Source organism: Tachysurus fulvidraco, chromosome 15 (assembly GCF_022655615.1).
Source record: "Tachysurus fulvidraco isolate hzauxx_2018 chromosome 15, HZAU_PFXX_2.0, whole genome shotgun sequence".
NCBI lineage: Eukaryota > Metazoa > Chordata > Actinopteri > Siluriformes > Bagridae > Tachysurus > Tachysurus fulvidraco.
In genome coordinates, this window is record NC_062532.1 from 7,363,383 (window position 1) to 7,379,758 (window position 16,376).

At 41.8% G+C, this 16,376-nt stretch overlaps 2 protein-coding genes across 10 annotated transcripts in view; one reads left to right on the top strand and one right to left on the bottom strand.

Moving 5' to 3' along the window:
• Positions 1–4,357, top strand: part of traf7 (TNF receptor-associated factor 7) — a 13,327-nt gene extending 8,970 nt beyond the window's left edge. For both annotated transcript variants that reach the window (XM_027171849.2, XM_047801188.1), the window contains exons 15-22: positions 1–41; positions 481–520; positions 739–855; positions 1,081–1,203; positions 1,331–1,450; positions 1,568–1,699; positions 1,804–1,923; positions 2,560–4,357. The exon at positions 1–41 is cut by the window's left edge and continues 42 nt beyond it. In XM_027171849.2, the coding sequence (XP_027027650.1) occupies positions 1–41; positions 481–520; positions 739–855; positions 1,081–1,203; positions 1,331–1,450; positions 1,568–1,699; positions 1,804–1,923; positions 2,560–2,574 (708 nt within the window). In that variant the 3' untranslated portion in view covers positions 2,575–4,357. The remainder of the gene's footprint in view (positions 42–480; positions 521–738; positions 856–1,080; positions 1,204–1,330; positions 1,451–1,567; positions 1,700–1,803; positions 1,924–2,559) is intronic.
• Positions 4,358–7,638: 3,281 nt separating this feature from the next.
• The window catches only part of caskin1 (CASK interacting protein 1), a 99,483-nt gene continuing 90,745 nt past the window's right edge, over positions 7,639–16,376 (bottom strand). For 7 of the 8 annotated variants that reach the window (XM_047801184.1, XM_047801185.1, XM_047801183.1 and 4 more), the window contains 5 exons: positions 16,123–16,261; positions 14,925–15,961; positions 13,924–14,653; positions 10,341–10,755; positions 7,639–9,876 (listed from right to left, as the gene is read on the bottom strand). In XM_047801184.1, coding sequence (XP_047657140.1) covers positions 9,780–9,876; positions 10,341–10,755; positions 13,924–14,653; positions 14,925–15,961; positions 16,123–16,261 — 2,418 coding nt within the window. In that variant the 3' untranslated portion in view covers positions 7,639–9,779. The remainder of the gene's footprint in view (positions 9,877–10,340; positions 10,756–13,923; positions 14,654–14,924; positions 15,962–16,122; positions 16,262–16,376) is intronic. The other variant, XM_047801182.1, reaches the window with a different exon arrangement.

The window sequence follows — 16,376 nt, forward strand, 5'->3', positions numbered from 1 at the left end:
GAGGGTCATGATGGCATTGTATTAGCACTGTGTATTCAGGGGTGAGTGTGTGTGTGTCTGTGTGTGTGTGTGAGTGTGTGTGAGTGTGTGTGAGTGTGTGTGTGTGTGTGAGTGTGTGTGTGTGTGAGTGTGTGTGTGTGTGTGAGTGTGTGTCTGTGAGTGTGTCTGAGTGTGTGTGTGTGAGTGTGTGTCTGTGTGAGTGTGTGTCTGTGTGAGTGTGTCTGTGTGAGTGTGTGTGTGTGAGACCCAAATCTTTATAGTAAAATATTATATAATATTTACATGGAAATTCACAGTTAATTTTAATTTCTTTCTCACTCTCTCATTCTGTCTATATCTCACTCTCTCATTCTGTCTATATCTCACTCTCTCATTCTGTCTATATCTCACTCTCTCATTCTGTCTATATCTCACTCTCTCATTCTGTCTATATCTCATTCTCTCTCTCTCTCTCTCTCTCTCTCTCTCTCTTGTATGCAGTAATAAGCTGTACAGTGGCTCAGCAGATTGCACCATCATTGTAAGTGAACCTAAAGCAAACACATCTCTTTTGGGATTTTCACTTTCAGACTAATAGCATCAGCTTAAATGCTTGTGTGTGTCTGTGTGTGTGTGTGTGTGTGTGTGTGTGTGTGTGTGTCTGGCTGTGTGTGTGTGTCTGTGTGTGTCTGTGTGTGTCTGTGTGTGTCTGTGTGTGTCTGTGTGTGTCTGTGTGTGTCTGTGTGTGTGTTCATGAAGGTTTGGGACATCCAGAACTTGCAGAAAGTGAACACAATCCGTGCACATGATAACCCAGTGTGCACACTCGTCTCCTCACACAACATGCTTTTCAGCGGCTCACTCAAAGCAATTAAGGTAAAGAAAAACCATCTGTAATGTTCTATTGCTATTGTGATTCTCTCTGCTACTCTGCTGCATGGGATTTTCACGAGTATACATTACCTAAAATGAATGTCTCCTAACAGAAATCTTCTCTATATCGCTTTATTTGAGTGGACAAATGCACTTATATGAGTCTGAGGACATGATGGAACCGAGTCATCCCTACATCCTGGATTATTTGTGTGTGTTTGTGTCTAGGTGTGGGACATTGTGGGCACAGAGCTGAAGCTGAAGAAAGAGCTCACGGGTCTGAATCACTGGGTTCGAGCTCTGGTCGCATCTCAGAATCACCTGTACAGCGGATCGTACCAAACCATTAAGGTAAAAGAACATCAGCAGCTATTCCCAATCTAATGAATCGAATGAAATGTCATAGTAAACTGCTAGATTGTAATCGGCCCAGTTTTAATGCCATTTTATTCTCTTTCTGTGGATCTCTCTCTCTCAGATTTGGGACATTCGTTCTCTCGAGTGCGTACACGTCCTCCAGACCTCCGGGGGCAGCGTTTACTCCATTGCTGTCACCAACCACCACATAGTTTGTGGCACGTATGAGAACCTCATACATGTGAGTCATCTGTCTGCTCTGAACGCTACAGCTCAGCTAACGCTAGACAGCTGTCCTCCTTTCTTGTGTACATTTTCTGTCTTCTTGGCACTTGATACTTTTCTTTTCTCTCCCCAGGTGTGGGACATCGAGTCTAAAGAGCAGGTGCGCACACTTACGGGACACGTAGGGACGGTGTACGCTCTGGCTGTCATTTCCACGCCGGACCAGACCAAAGTGTTCAGTGCCTCCTACGATCGCTCACTTAGGGTAAATGTCAAGAATCATTCTTCTACTGGTCACGTGCACTGACGAGAACGTCGTGTAGGTGTCAGGAGTAAAGCTGATGTGTGTTGGTTGTGTTAACTCTCCAGGTGTGGAGTATGGACAACATGATCTGCACACAGACTCTGCTGCGGCATCAAGGCAGCGTCACTGCACTGGCCGTCTCTAGAGGCCGTCTGTTTTCTGGAGCCGTGGACAGCACCGTGAAGGTCGGATTCCCTTCTGTTTCTAGCACCTCCATTTGTTTATTCTTTATTTAACGTGTAGATTTTTTTTTTGCTGGATAAACATCAGAAATTGCCCGTGCTTTGTGGCTGGGACGAGTAGACTATGCTTTTCCAATTGTAGGTCTGTGTGAGCTCTTGTATGGAGAAGAGGGCAGATAGCACATCCCTTTAAGTGTGTTATGCTGCACTGTGATGCTGAAAACTTTTACAACAGATTATATTGCTTAGAGAAGATGAGTGATAGTGTCAGCGACACGGTGATGAAACAGACCCAAATGCAGCATAGCGTCAAATAAACAGGATCTAATAAATAAAACACACAAAACAAGGGACACGGACTAGAGACATGACAACAGCAGACAACAGAGGATTCTGCGCTGCTCAAGGCAACGCGGCTCAACTAAATACTAACGACAATTAACACATGAGGAACAGGTGTGCAGAGGCAGGGAGGAAGAGACAAGGGTGGGGCGGACACGTGAACACAAAACATCAACAAAAGCACATGGCCAAAGTCCGGGCTGAGTCCTGACAGACTGTGTGACACTACTTCTCACCACCTCATTCCCCTTTTTATTACTGTCATCCCTAACCTTGTTTTCTTTCCTCTCTCCTCAGGTGTGGACCTGCTAAATGATGACCAACTTCTAAAATCACACAGTGGGCCTTTAGTTCCTTCCAGCAGTGTGTAAAAACTGATTACATGGTGAAGTTGCATCACTTTTAAAGACACCAGCCTGAGCAGGAGTGACTTTCCCCCCCTGTTTTTATCTGTTTCCTGTGATGTGGACACGGTTTATCTTGGCTCACACAGCCATGGACCCTGACTGCTGCGTCGCCTTAAACCACTCCAAATGACCAGCGTGTAAAAGTCCTCAGTGACCAGACTGAATATACAGTTGTGTGTATATATAGCTGTTTGATTCGGTTATAACGGCGGCTGCTCTGAACAGCAAGCCATGACGTGACGAATCATGTCTGAGATGCCTTCTCTGCTGGGACTCAGCAATTAGATCATCTGAACTGACCACCTAAACTTTTCTCCACTCACATTTGAAACGTTTTTACGAAGCATCCTGCACAGGTCTGGGAACAGAACTCCAGTAATAATTCAATTCCTCCGAGATTGCTCACTACATGAGATTAGCCTTGATTTTGTGCTCGTCAATATTAGCCATGTGTTGACACTGAGGCGAAAGTCACGTGCAGTCATGAGGCAGGCGAGCGGCTCAACACAGCCAGAGACGCCATGACATTTCCCAGCATGCCGGAAACAATCGGTAATAAATCTCGGCATGCGAGTGCGGCGTGATGTAAGGAGCGAGACGGGCGAGCAAGCGGACAGCGAATATTGTGAAGGATATTGAACAGGAAATTGATGAAGCAGGCATGGCGACGACTACAGCAGTCTGCTCATGCTCCATTATGGCAAAGTCACACGATGAAGTTAAAAACAGCTGATCAGTATTCACAGAAGTGTCCAATCCTAGTCCTGAGAGCCAAACAATTTTTCAAGTGGTGGCATAAAAAAGTTTACATGATGCATTTTTTTGTCCATTTGAGCAGCTTTATGACTAACATTTGATATTGCCAAGTGAGAGATTTTTTTTTTGTGTGTGCTTTTTCTTTTCTACTGTATATATTTAATCATCTGATTAACTAACAGCACACTACGTTGATGGAAAAATGAACCTTTTTCAGTGCATCGTGGTCCGCTTCCTACTAACCGGGTCCACTCGGCCACCTTCCTCAGCTCTCGAATGAAGTAAAAGAAGTATCGAGTGGATGTCACTCTAGACTGCTGTTCACTTCTGAAATGGCTAATGATGCTGTTTAAACATGTAAAAAAAGTGTCATACTTCAAACAGGAAGTCAGTTCAGCCTGGTTCAAATACTTCTGTATCGCTAGCAGAGAAGCACGCGATTAACACACTGTCTGCTTGTGTTGCTAGTGCACACTCATGATGTGAGATTTTTTAGGGGAAATCAGTGACGGTGTGAAAAACAGTATTGTAACACTGGGTTATTTATCTTTTAACCCAAATGGTGACTGTATTACAGTTGATGATACAGCAGCAGATGAGCTCTGAGCAGCTGCAGCTTCAGGTGTGTGTGGGTGTGTGTGTAATACAAAATACACACCACAATCATCTGGGTGTCTCAAAGAACTGCTCCGGTGTTTTAATCAGTCACACATACACACACACTCCTAACATATAGTGTTAATCATCGTTAACTCCGTTATTCCAGTCCTTTGTGTTATCGTTGCTTCTGCTCTCAGCCAATCAGAAGGCGCTGTACTGGAGGTAAAATTAGACAAGTGCCGTTAATACATTTCCATTGTTACTAGTAATTGTCTACATTTTTATCATGGATCATGACATTATCACCATATTGAATAAATTGTTCTGACGAACGTCTTTTATTTTGTCTGTTATTAACATGGTACAACATTGGACCGTTTTTAACATCCATAGACTGTGTGAAGTCCCATGAACTGTCTTCATGTTATTTAGAAGTGTAGATGTTAATATAATGGTTAATCATATCCATGAAGATAGAACACATTTGGATGCTAACAAAAGTGTCTTAAGGTGTTATTTCTTCAAAATGCCTTTGAAAGAGAAATTAGTCCTATGTCGATAAACACACATCTTATTATCCCATCAATAAAACTTAAAGCAACTGATATAAAAATGTCATTTTATAGAACAGGTTTACAAGGGCACAGAGAGTGAAAATGTTTTTGCAAGGTGATCAAGATTAGACCTTATTCAAACACCTAGGGGTTCATTTTAAATACTTACTTGTGTTCTCTTTAAAAAATACTAAAAAAAAAAAAAAGGGTTTAGTGCTTTATAGTTTCAAGCTCTTCCCATATCGTCCCTTCTCTTGGTTAAGTATGTCTCAATCCAGGACTGAATTATTTCATTCAGTAAATTCATTTGCACGTGTAGTCACAGGAAAAAGGTTCTTATATTTTAGCTAACTGTGGTAATGTCATCTGCTGTCTCACTCAGGTGAAAGAAATCCATCCAGGGTGTATCCTGCCTTGACGCTTGAAATAGGCACAGGCTCCCCGTGACCCGAGGTAGTTTGGATAAGCGGTAGAAAATGAATATGTGTGTGTGTGTGTGTGTGTGGATGTGTGTGTGTATACATAAGGCCCTGCAAAGGAATGGTTCCTTGGAAATGGGAAGCAGTGGATAACAGCGAGCGAGTGTGTGCGGTGCAGATTCAATTCAAGTTTATTTGTATAGCGCTTTTTACAATTGACATTGTCTCAAAGGAGCTTTACAGAACATAAACATTGATTAATATAAAGAATTATAGAACGATTAATAGAATGCAAAATTCAAGATTAGTATTAAATAGATTTAGTTCACAATGTGTGTGTATTTATCCCCAATGAGCAAGTCTGAGGTGACTCAGGCAGCCGTGGTGAGGAAAAACTCCCTTAGATGGTAAAGGAAGAAACCTTGAGAGGAACCAGACACAGAGTGGAACCTCATCCTCATATGGGTGACACTGGAAGGTGTGATTATAAATATAAAGTCTAACAAATGTTGTATAGATGCAAAAGATCACATGGAGTTCAGATCTCCTCTTTAGTATCACAGAGTCTGACTGGAGCTGATAGATCTCTAGATGCCTCAGGATTCTCACAGAGTCGGCCTCGTCTCAGTGGAGGTCCAAAATCTTCATCACACGGAAAGCGATCGGAGCTGGTAGAATTTCTGGATGCCTCAGGGTGGGTAGAAATACAGAAGCAGTGGAGAGGGATTAGCATATCTGCTGTTCATAATATTTGCAAGTATGATGTAATAGTTCACAATATTATGGGATGTATTATGTGTATGCCTGACTAAAGAGATGAGTTTTTAATCTACATTTAAACTGGGAAAGTGTGTCTGAGCTCCGAACGCTATCAGGAAGACTATTCCAAAGTTTGGGAGCTAAATAAGAAAACGCTCTACCACCTTTAGAAAACTAAGATATTCTTGGAACTACCAGAAGTCCTGAGTTTTGTGATCTCAGAGAGCATGAAGGATTGTAACGTGTTAGAAGACTAGTTAGATACATGGGAGCTAAACTATTAAGAGCCTTGTACGTAAGTAGCTGCAGTTTGTAGTCAATTCTAAGCTTAACAGGTAGCCAGTGTAGAGATGATAAAATTGGGGTTATATGGTCATACTTTCTTTTTCTAGTGAGAACTCTGGCAGCTGCATTTTGGACTAACTGTAACCTATTTATTAAAGATGCAGGACAACCACCTAGTAATGCATTACAATAGTCCAGTCTAGAGGTCATGAATGCATGAACTAACTTCTCAGAATCAGATACAGACAGGATGTTTCTCAGCTAGGCAATATTTCTAAGGTGGAAGAAGGCTGTTTTTGTAGTATGGGTGATATGATTTTCAAAAGACAGGTTGCTGTCTAATATAACACCCAGGTCTTTAACTGTTGAGCTACTAGTAACAGTACATCCCTCTAAATGGAAGTAGAATTGTGAGAGCTTCTGTGTACTGGTTTTTGGACCTATAAGTAGTATTTCTGTCTTATCAGGGTTTAACAACAGAAAATTCATCCAATCTTTTATCTTTCCAACGCACTCAGTTAATTTTCATCTGACTATTTCATCTGGTTTTGATGAGATATATAACTGTGTATCGTCAGCATAACAGTGGAAACTAATCCCATGTCTTCTAATAATGTTCCCTAACGGAAGCATGTATATCGAGAAAAGCAGGGGTCTTAGGACTGATCCTTGAGTGACTCCATTATTAACTGGCAATAAACTGGAGGATTTACCATTTAGTTCTACAAAATGGTATCGCTCTGACAGGTAGGATCTAAACCAACTTAAAGCCTGTCTATGAATACCTGTGTAATTTTATAAGCGATCTAGGAGAATGTTGATCGATAGTGTCGAATGCAGCACTAAGGTCAAGTAGAACTAATAGTGACATACAGTCTTGGTCTGAAGCTAGGAACAAGTCGTTTGTGACTTTAACAAGTGCTGTTTCTGTGCTATGATGGGGCCTGAAACCTGATGAAACCCTTCAAAGATATTGTTCTCCTGTAAGGAGCTCAGTTGAACAGACAACCTTTTCTAGTATTTTAGACATAAACGAAAAGTGTGAAATAGGTCTGTAATTTGATAGTTCAATAGACTCTAAATTAGGTTTCTTAATGAGTGGCTTAATAACTGCCAACTTGAAGGATTTAGGGACGTAACGTAAAGATAGCGAGGAGTTTATAATATAAAGAAGAGGCTCACCAGCTTTATGTAACACTTCTTTCAGTAATTTAGTTGGAATGGGGTGTAGTGAACATGTTGTTGGTTTAGCTGTAGTAAAAAGTTTATTAAAGCACTGTAGTTATGAGTGTGGAGCTTTAGGTGAGACTGGGTCACAAGGTGCTCTCACATGTTGAACATCAACTGTTTTGTTCCTGGTGCTTTTAATTTTATCAGTGAAGAATCTCATGAAGTTGGAATATTGTGTTCAGATCTCTGTTTTGTTGTTAATCTAGCCACTGTACTAAATAAAAACCTTGGATTGTTCTGGTTATTTTCTATCAGTTTGCTCAGATCTTTTTCCTGTCTTTTTAATCTCTTCATTGATTTATACACAGCCTCTGGACCAGGACGTGGGGATGCTGCTGAGGTCAGTAAAAAAACAAAACAAATGTAGAAGTTTATTTGTGTCGAACATTTATTTAGAGCAGGTGGTTTTTTGGTGCATCACTGCAAGCACACCACGTTTCCCAATGGCAATATGAACACAGCTCAATACGAACCAACAGCAGGAACATGAACACAATATACAGCCTGCACTCTCTCTCTCTCTCTCTCACACACACACACACACACACACACACACACACACACACACACACCGGTGAGCCGTGCAGGGAATCTCACTTTGTCTTCTTTTTAAATAAACATCTCTGCCAAACAGTGAAAATAAAACATTTTCGAACCAATATATATAATATTTTGCACATAATTTTTTTCTTTTTAGAATCTGAAAGATGAATAAAATGCAATAAAAATAAAAGCACAGGCATTTTAAAATGTTAATAAAGAATTAAGCAATGCAGTTTTGCTATATACAAAGCTGAAAAAAAAGTCTTCATGACTCTGTACACAGTTTCTACACAATTACACTAAAAAAAGAACAGAATCGGGACAAGGCACATACATTAAAAAAAGGAACATTACACACGTCAGGCATGTGCTGATATTCTGTTCCTGTATCACGATGTTTAGTGTAATCACACATGGAAATGTTGGATGGAAAAGCGTGACATGTTATGGAATTGCATGATGCTCCTTTGGCTGCTTGGTGTTTTTTGAGCCTGTTGTCCTTTCAACCTTTCAGCCAGGACAAGCTGCAGATACTGAAGTGTCCACAATAAGTGTTAAAAATCATGATACCGTAACTGATTACTGGCACATGCCTGTACAAAGTAATTCATTTAACTACAATACAATTCATTTAAATTCATATGTGTGTGTGTGTGTGTGTGTGTGTGTATACACACACACACCTAAAAGCCCTCGTTATGGTGCACACACATCATTAGAATAAAGTTTTTCTGGAAAACATCTATAATAATATAACCATGTGTACTACGTAATATTTGAATATTTAAGTTATAATGAAACGTTTATTAAGATTTTCTTCTTCAGCTGGAGGACTGGTTTTTAAATGTGATTTGTATGTGTGTGTGTATATGTGTGTGTGTGTGTGTGAGTGTGTATGAGTGTGTGTGTGTGTGTGTGAGTGTGTGTGTGAGTATGTGTGTGTATATGTGAGTGTGTGTGTATGTGTGTGTGTGTGTGAGGTCACCGGTCGTGTTAAGGCACACGAATCAAAGAGACACTGTAGGATGAGGTGGTATTAAAGGGGCAGAATGTCGACACTGAACCAGTCGTTGGAATATTAGATCTCCTCAGTTAGGCGATTCTTCTTGATGGTTGTTACCCATAATGCACTACGTGTGTCAAGTTTAACACTGAGAATGAGTGTGTGATGAAGTGGCATGGCTACGGTATGTGTAGCATAGCTCTGGAGGTCATTTGTTTAGAGTCCCTGTGTCCTCTATGGGGATTGTTGAAGAGCACTAATCATGTACGCGAGCTGCAAAGTTGCCCTGAAATAAGGCCATGACAGTGCAATGGTGTCTAGTCGAACAGAGTCTAGTAAGAATGGTTTGATCAAATACTAGCATTTGGAACACAGCCAGATTCGGGGCATCCATTCTGCTGTAGGTGAGGTCAAAGGTCACAGCAAAACAAGCCAAAAGAAAACAACGCACGAAGCAAAATGTTAACTCAGATCACTGAAAACCAGCACAGATCCAACACAAACTGTGTCATTATAGAGCTTCTGAACATAACACTGCATTTACCATTGAATAAAAACAAAATAAACTATTTATATATTTCTTTATATATAATTATATTTATATATATATTACTGTACTGATTGATGCAGGTCTCTCACTGTGAGATTTTGTTCTTTAGAGATTAAAAACTTTTCTCATGCTTACACAATGTACACATACCATAATAATGTTTTCATATACACTAGCGCGTTGCCAGGCGAGACGCACGACAGGCAGAAGTCAACGCCCCCTAGCCGATCATTTGAAAGACTAAAAGATTCGGCCTCCGCTTAAAGGCTGTGCACCGGAGGCTGACGGACAGAAAGACAGGATTATTGGAATGAGGAATGAACAGAAGGAAGAGAGGATGGTGTAGGGGGACAGTAAGGAGGAGGTTGTTTGTTTATTTGTGCCCTTGTTGCTCCTCTACTATTGTGCTCTTCACTCCAGCATGGCATCCAGCTGATCGGCCAAGTCGTCGAACATGCTGCCGATGTCGTCCAGGATGCTCACTGTGCTCTTATTCTCAGCCGTCAAGCTAAATCACACACACACACACACACACACACACACACACACACACACACACACACACACACACACACACACACACACAGATGTGAAACCAGCAAACCATATAGGAAAATAATCAGTGATGGATTACTGTAGCCTGAGAGAAAAACACACACACACACACACACACACACACACACACACACACACACACACACACACACACACACACACACACACTGCAATGCCTCAGTACATAAGATTTACAGTGACAAAAATCTTACAGTGAAAAAAAGCTACTGCTTTACCTCTGGCTATTAGAAAGCACAACCCCTGGAGACAGTTTCCATAAACATAATACCCTCTAACCCTGACAATGTGCGGTTGCTTAGACGTGTTCTTGCTATGCAATGTTTCATTCCAATTCTATATAAATGAAGCAAAAACTACAGAGTTTGGGGGATGATTTGTTGTGCAAATGTATCTTACGCTTTATTCCTGTCCTCTTTGATTTTCTCCTCCACGGCCTGCAGCGCTGCAGCGAGCGACGCACTGGTCTCCTCAATCTTCTGATGCACCGCATCCACACTCGTCACGCCACTGACCTCTGACGTTGGCGGAGCCCCACCCCCAGCGTCCATAGACACTCCTCCAATGGAAGAGCGAGGTGGTTTAATGGGTGGAGTGATGGGAGTTTGTGGACTTTGAGCTGGTGATGTTGGTGTTTTTGCTGAATTAGGGGGTGTGATAGGGGGTGTGGCGGTTGTTATGGTGACGGTCTGATTGCCAGGTGACACCAGTGAAGTCACAGCAACTTTCTGAATGATATTTTTATTAGGTTTGGGTGCTGTGGGTGGGGGAGTGGGTTTCGGAGAAACCGGAGGAGGAACTTTTTTCCCTTCAACTGCAGCAAACAGAAACAGAAACCCATTAAAGCAAGTTTAACCAAAACAAGGACCACACAAAGTTTCACGTACCTCAACTAAAGTCAATCAGCCAAAGTCAGACTTGATAAGAAGTCTGCGAGCTTAATTAGCTTTGTAATTACTTTGCAAAACTAAAGCAGCAATTCTCAAACAAAATCCATGGATTGGCTGATCAGCTAGATTTGTGGTAAGAGAAACAATGTGTACACTTCATTTTTTTTAGTTAAGCTGTTCCTATAAAAAGACATTTAACTACTAGGTTTATCGTAGGAGAGTAGAATGGATGGAAACATAGAGTCCATGAATTAGAACATCAAAAACAATGAGGATCGATTAGCAAAATGAGGTTCTGATAATAGAACAAATGACCTATTGCATCTGATCTAAGACATAAACTACATAAGCCATGTAAGACTGTGGAAATGTGGAAACAATGTGGAGAAGGCAGAATGGTTTAGAAAAAGAACAAACAATGGGATTTGACTGCGAGTATTTGGCCACTGGCGCTCCAAACGTACGAACACATTCTAGAATAGAAGTTTTTGGAAAGTAATATTCACGTCAGTAAATAAAAACATATTAGGCATCTTGCCAGTGGAGATAAGTTAACCACAGGCAGCTTTGAAAGACACTTCTACAGCTGTACTTCACCACATCTAAGCCCAATGCCAGAGCCAAGTTTTGTTTTTCTACCAACTAATGGCTTGCATTCAGTGGACAATGACAAAATAAAGAAAATTACTCTGGTTCTCCCTTTACAGGACTACTAAAACAGAAGAATCCCAGAAAAAAGGTCTATACGAATGTATTGGCCAGTATTACTGTTTAACGTAACCGTTATCGTGACAGTTCAGAATCCGTGACAGCAACAGCAACATATTATACTACAGTATTAAACAATCATGGAGAGTATATTAACCCTGTTATTAAATTCAGAGTTTGTAATGGTGAAGGTCCTTGTGTAATGCAGTGAACCTCAGGGCTATGTACGTATCATCTGACCTTCACTTGGCCTTTCCCAAAGTGTTGGGGAAGAGCATGGTCTAGAACGTAAGATTTCTCTTCATTGGAGCTAAGATGTATGTTGGTCAGGAAGATACACACTGTGAAAACAGTTTTATGGTCTGTCCGTGGTGAACAGATCTGTCAGACAGAGTGATCCTGAAGCTCTCCCAGGAAAGGTGCAAAAATGTATATGCTGCATGGGTTAAGGTTACTGTGTCAGGGCTCTGAAGCCAAGCCTTGGCAAGTCTGTAAGCAAAATAGTAATGTGGAGCTACCTTGTGGGTTGCAAGTTGATGTTGAGGGTGCAATACCAGCAGGGGAGCATGCATATAGTGGAAATTCGGAGGCATTGCAAGCATGAAATATCAAATCACTATCAGGGAAAAAGGCTGTTAGTGTGTAAGATGGTTGTAAGTCGGGTCAGGTCACTACTGCCACTGGTACGCTGCTAAGCCAGCACTAAATGTGAGCATATCCACCCATCATGCACCCATCTTGCAAAGTCAGCAAGGTTGCAACATGCAAATGAAGCCTTTAAGATTCAACAACCAGGAAGGCAGTGCAGTAATGCACTGTGGATTGCACTCAGCAGGTCAGGGCACTAAAGAAGGCCTAGCCATCTACATCCAAAGAGGTTATCAGTCGTAGCGCTTGCATTGCCACTGGATGGTAAGGTATGGACTATTGTTGGCCTAGTCAACATTACATCCACACTCTACAGGAACTAAACATTGTGATTGAAAGAGATATCCTACTCTGGACATCTAACAAGAGACAGTCCTCCGATGCGTATGGAGATACCAGTCCTAGTCAGGGGGCCTTCCAGTGGTCAAGAGGGTTATCTCAATGGGAAACTCTCCTAGTTTGTGCGTTTGCACAAAAAAACAACAACAAAACAACAGTTTGGACTATTCAGATGTCTTCGAGAACGTACTCGAGAGGGTACCACCTACCGACACCCTTATGCCTCTTGGGGACAATGTCCATGTGTGGCAATGATGGACATGCATGAGCTGGTTCCAGAAATAAATGTTATAGAGTCCATCTCTAAATGGTGAATGTATTATGGCAGCTAGAAACCTTCATAGATTCAGCTGAACATACTGCAGGCACTGGACAGACCACATCGAAGGTGTGTTTTGCCTTCGCTACTGTTTGAGGTTTTCAAGGATGGGATATCATGTTGCAGATAAGTACGGTGTTCTAATTATAGTAACATCCATTATTTGCAGTTGATACTATCTTGGGTTGGTATTGGCCCATGGACATACACTCAAGCCCTTTATTGCCGAGTAAAAAGTGAATGGCATGAAAATCAGCATGTCAGGATACATATGGAGAGACCATATGGAGTATAACTATCTTAGAATCTTAAGTGACAGAAAAAGAGAGCATGAGATCAACAAAAGGATAGTCAGCGGCTGCGGTCTGACAGTCACTGAAATTGGGCTGGTGGAGCTGGACAGTTGTTGGACAAAACTTTCTGTTTTCTCGCCAATTTATGTCCCTGTCATACTGTAAATGAATGATGTTTTTCTGCAGGATTGATGTCCTTACTTTGAATGGTAGACTAAAAACTTTTGAACTCTTTAACTCCTATTGTCCTCAGTGTTTGTCTCGTGTATTCAGAGGAAGTGGTGTTGGTAAGGTATGTTGTGTAGTCACAGATCAAGCCAAGAAATATTTGGCTCTATCGTAAGTCATTAGTGCCACAAGGTCAATAATATAGAAATCTATCTCACATCTGTGTTTACTTACAAACATGTATTTTACCCAGAAGAGATAAAATACTCTGATGCCCTTTTAATGCCATAAATGTGTGTTATATTGATTGTTGCAATGAAGACAGCACAAGCCGTAACGCCTACTAAAATTATGCCATTTCGCATAAATTATAACAAATGAGTGGCATGTTGTGTTATTGAGATGTAAATTGCCGGCTAGATGGCTGTGTATCATCTGGGAAGTAAGTCCGATAAGTGTAAAATATGTTTAAACTAAATTTGGTAAAAAAGCCAGGGTGGAATAATTAGCATGCTTCACGCAATAAGAACAAAGATGGGAAGAAAGCAAACCAAAACTTCTGATCCGACACAAAATAAAAAAAGGCTTGGAGCTGTTTTTTTAAGAGGAATACTCACATAATTGGGTAAAGACAGGGCAAGAGAAAGGGCCACACTGTGTAGTACCTGGGCTGCCAGGAGCTCCAGGAAAGGTGCCTTTTTTGGTCACTTCAGCTGGAGTGTCCTGTCTCTTCACGTTATGGAGGATGGGTTTAGGAGACACTGGAGGTTTAGCAGATTTACCAGGTGCAGATTGTCCAACCAGGTCTGATTTCTCTCTCCGAGGTGCATTCTCCAATGGCTTCTCGACCGATCTGGGCTGTTCAGAGACAGTAACCTCAGAAACCGGGCGTCTCTTAATAGTGCCAGTTCCATTTTGGTAAACTCTCTCATCCTCAGACTCCTTCTCTCTGATCTTGGGCCTCCGTTTAACAGTGTTTGACTCTGTGAGGTAAAATCGGGCTTCATCTTGAGGTGGCTTGGAGCTCCAGGTCCTCTTTTTAGATCCATCAATGTTTGAAGAATCCTCATGTGTTGGGAGGTGGATGGCACCTGTGCTGTCCTCACTTTGCTTCGGCTTTGTTTTAACAGTCAGGTTTCTGTCCTCAGGATGCAGGTTCTCAGCCTGTGGTTTGGCCTGAATTTCATTCTGTGCTGTAGTTTGAACTGGTACTGGCTCGGATTGTTGGGATTTTTTCTTTGCCGCTGCTACAAGGTCTGTGACCGGGCCACTGATGGTCCTGCGGCGATTCACCACTTCTCCGTCTAAACCTATCGCGTCATATTGCCTACCTCCTGATTGAGACACCTGAGGACACAAGAGACTAATTTAATTAAACTAATAGAATTAAACTAATAGTTCACCTAAATGAACTTGCTTACTAACAAACTTTTTCACATTTAAATAAGAAAAAAATATGAATCACAAACTTGAAAAAAGGGCTTCTGGGATTTCAATAATAATAATAATAATAATAATAATAATAATAATAATAATAATAATAATAATAATAAAATACACTGAAAGAGTGCAGGAAAGGAGAGAAAGGGAAAAATGGGATGAGAGAGTAATTTCCTACCTGTAGAAAATGTGCTGTAGATCTCTGCATGGCAAGTCCTTTTGCTCCTCCACCAATAGATGACATCTCCAACATGGCAGCGATACTCCTGACGCTCCCCACACTACCCGTCTCCACAGCACCTCCGCTCCCAGTCTCCACAGTGACGCCTGTTTCTACAGCACTGGCTCGTCTCTGTGGGTTGTAGTTGATGTCCAGAAGGTTTCCAGTACCTGTGTCTTTAGGTATGTCATTTAGGTTGGTGCTGGAGCTTGAGATAGCCGAGCTAGAACGTTTTGGCGGTGGAGGAGGAGGGCCTTTCTTCTTCTGCCTCAGAGCAATGGATTGGTTGCCCCGGTTCACATTTTTCTCGTTTTTGACATTTTTGTCATTATTTTTGTCACTCTGGTTACGTACAGAGTTGCTCCGGCTGACACGGCGGGGCTGCACAGTAGTGTTTGCATTCGCCATGTCAGCTTCATTACGCTCCTGCTCGCCATCGTGACGATTTAGGCTGTGAGCACGCTTTTTCATTTCTTGTTCCTGTTTACCAGATTCATTGCCTTCTGGTGGCAGGAGAATCTGAGGCACGGAAGTGGGTGGTGCAGAATTTGATGCCACGTCCATTTGCACTTCCTCCTTCCTTCCAGTTTCCTGATATGCTTTGTGTGTGGGAAATGAAGTGGGCTTGTCCATCATCTGAGTTCCATTTTTGGGTGATGAAGGGGGTTTTGTTTTGGTTGGAGTCTGTGGCGGTGTATACGGTGGACCTTGTGGGTAACACTGGCGAGATTTTGAGTGGCCAGTTGAAACGTTGCCTCTCTGTCCACCCCCACTGTTCTGTCGAACTGTACGTGTCTCCTTTTCAGATCCATCTGGAATCTCAGAGTTCGGCTCATTCTCCTTTAATGAGCTGAGTTTAGGAGACGTGCACTCAGGGGGAGGGCACTCAGTGGATGTCTGCTCCTGAGCTTTTTTACGACTCATATTTCGCTTTTCTGAGCCTTTCTGGATTTCAGCTAGCTTCTTTACTGCAAGCATGAGCTTCTTCTGATGGCCTAGACAAATGAAGCAATAAAAATGGCCAAAATTGTTTGCTTGTTTTTAATGTACTTGGATGGTGAATGAAAAAGAAGGTGGATAGAGTAGCACCGGTGATAAAAACCGGTAGCAAAGTAGAACAATTACAAAAGAGTATGTATGTTGGAACATATGTTACCGAGTTTGGTAATGCCGATTTCCTGCAGATCTTCCCATGTGATGTCTGTGATAAACTCAATGTTCTCGTAGCCGTTTTGGACCAAAATCTGGTGATACTGACTCAATCCAATCATGTTTAACCACTCGCAGAGATTAGACTGAGAATTAGTCAAAACACACACACACACACACACACACACACACACACACACACACACACACACACACACACACACACACACACACCTCATTAGCCCTTCTATTCCCTGTTCC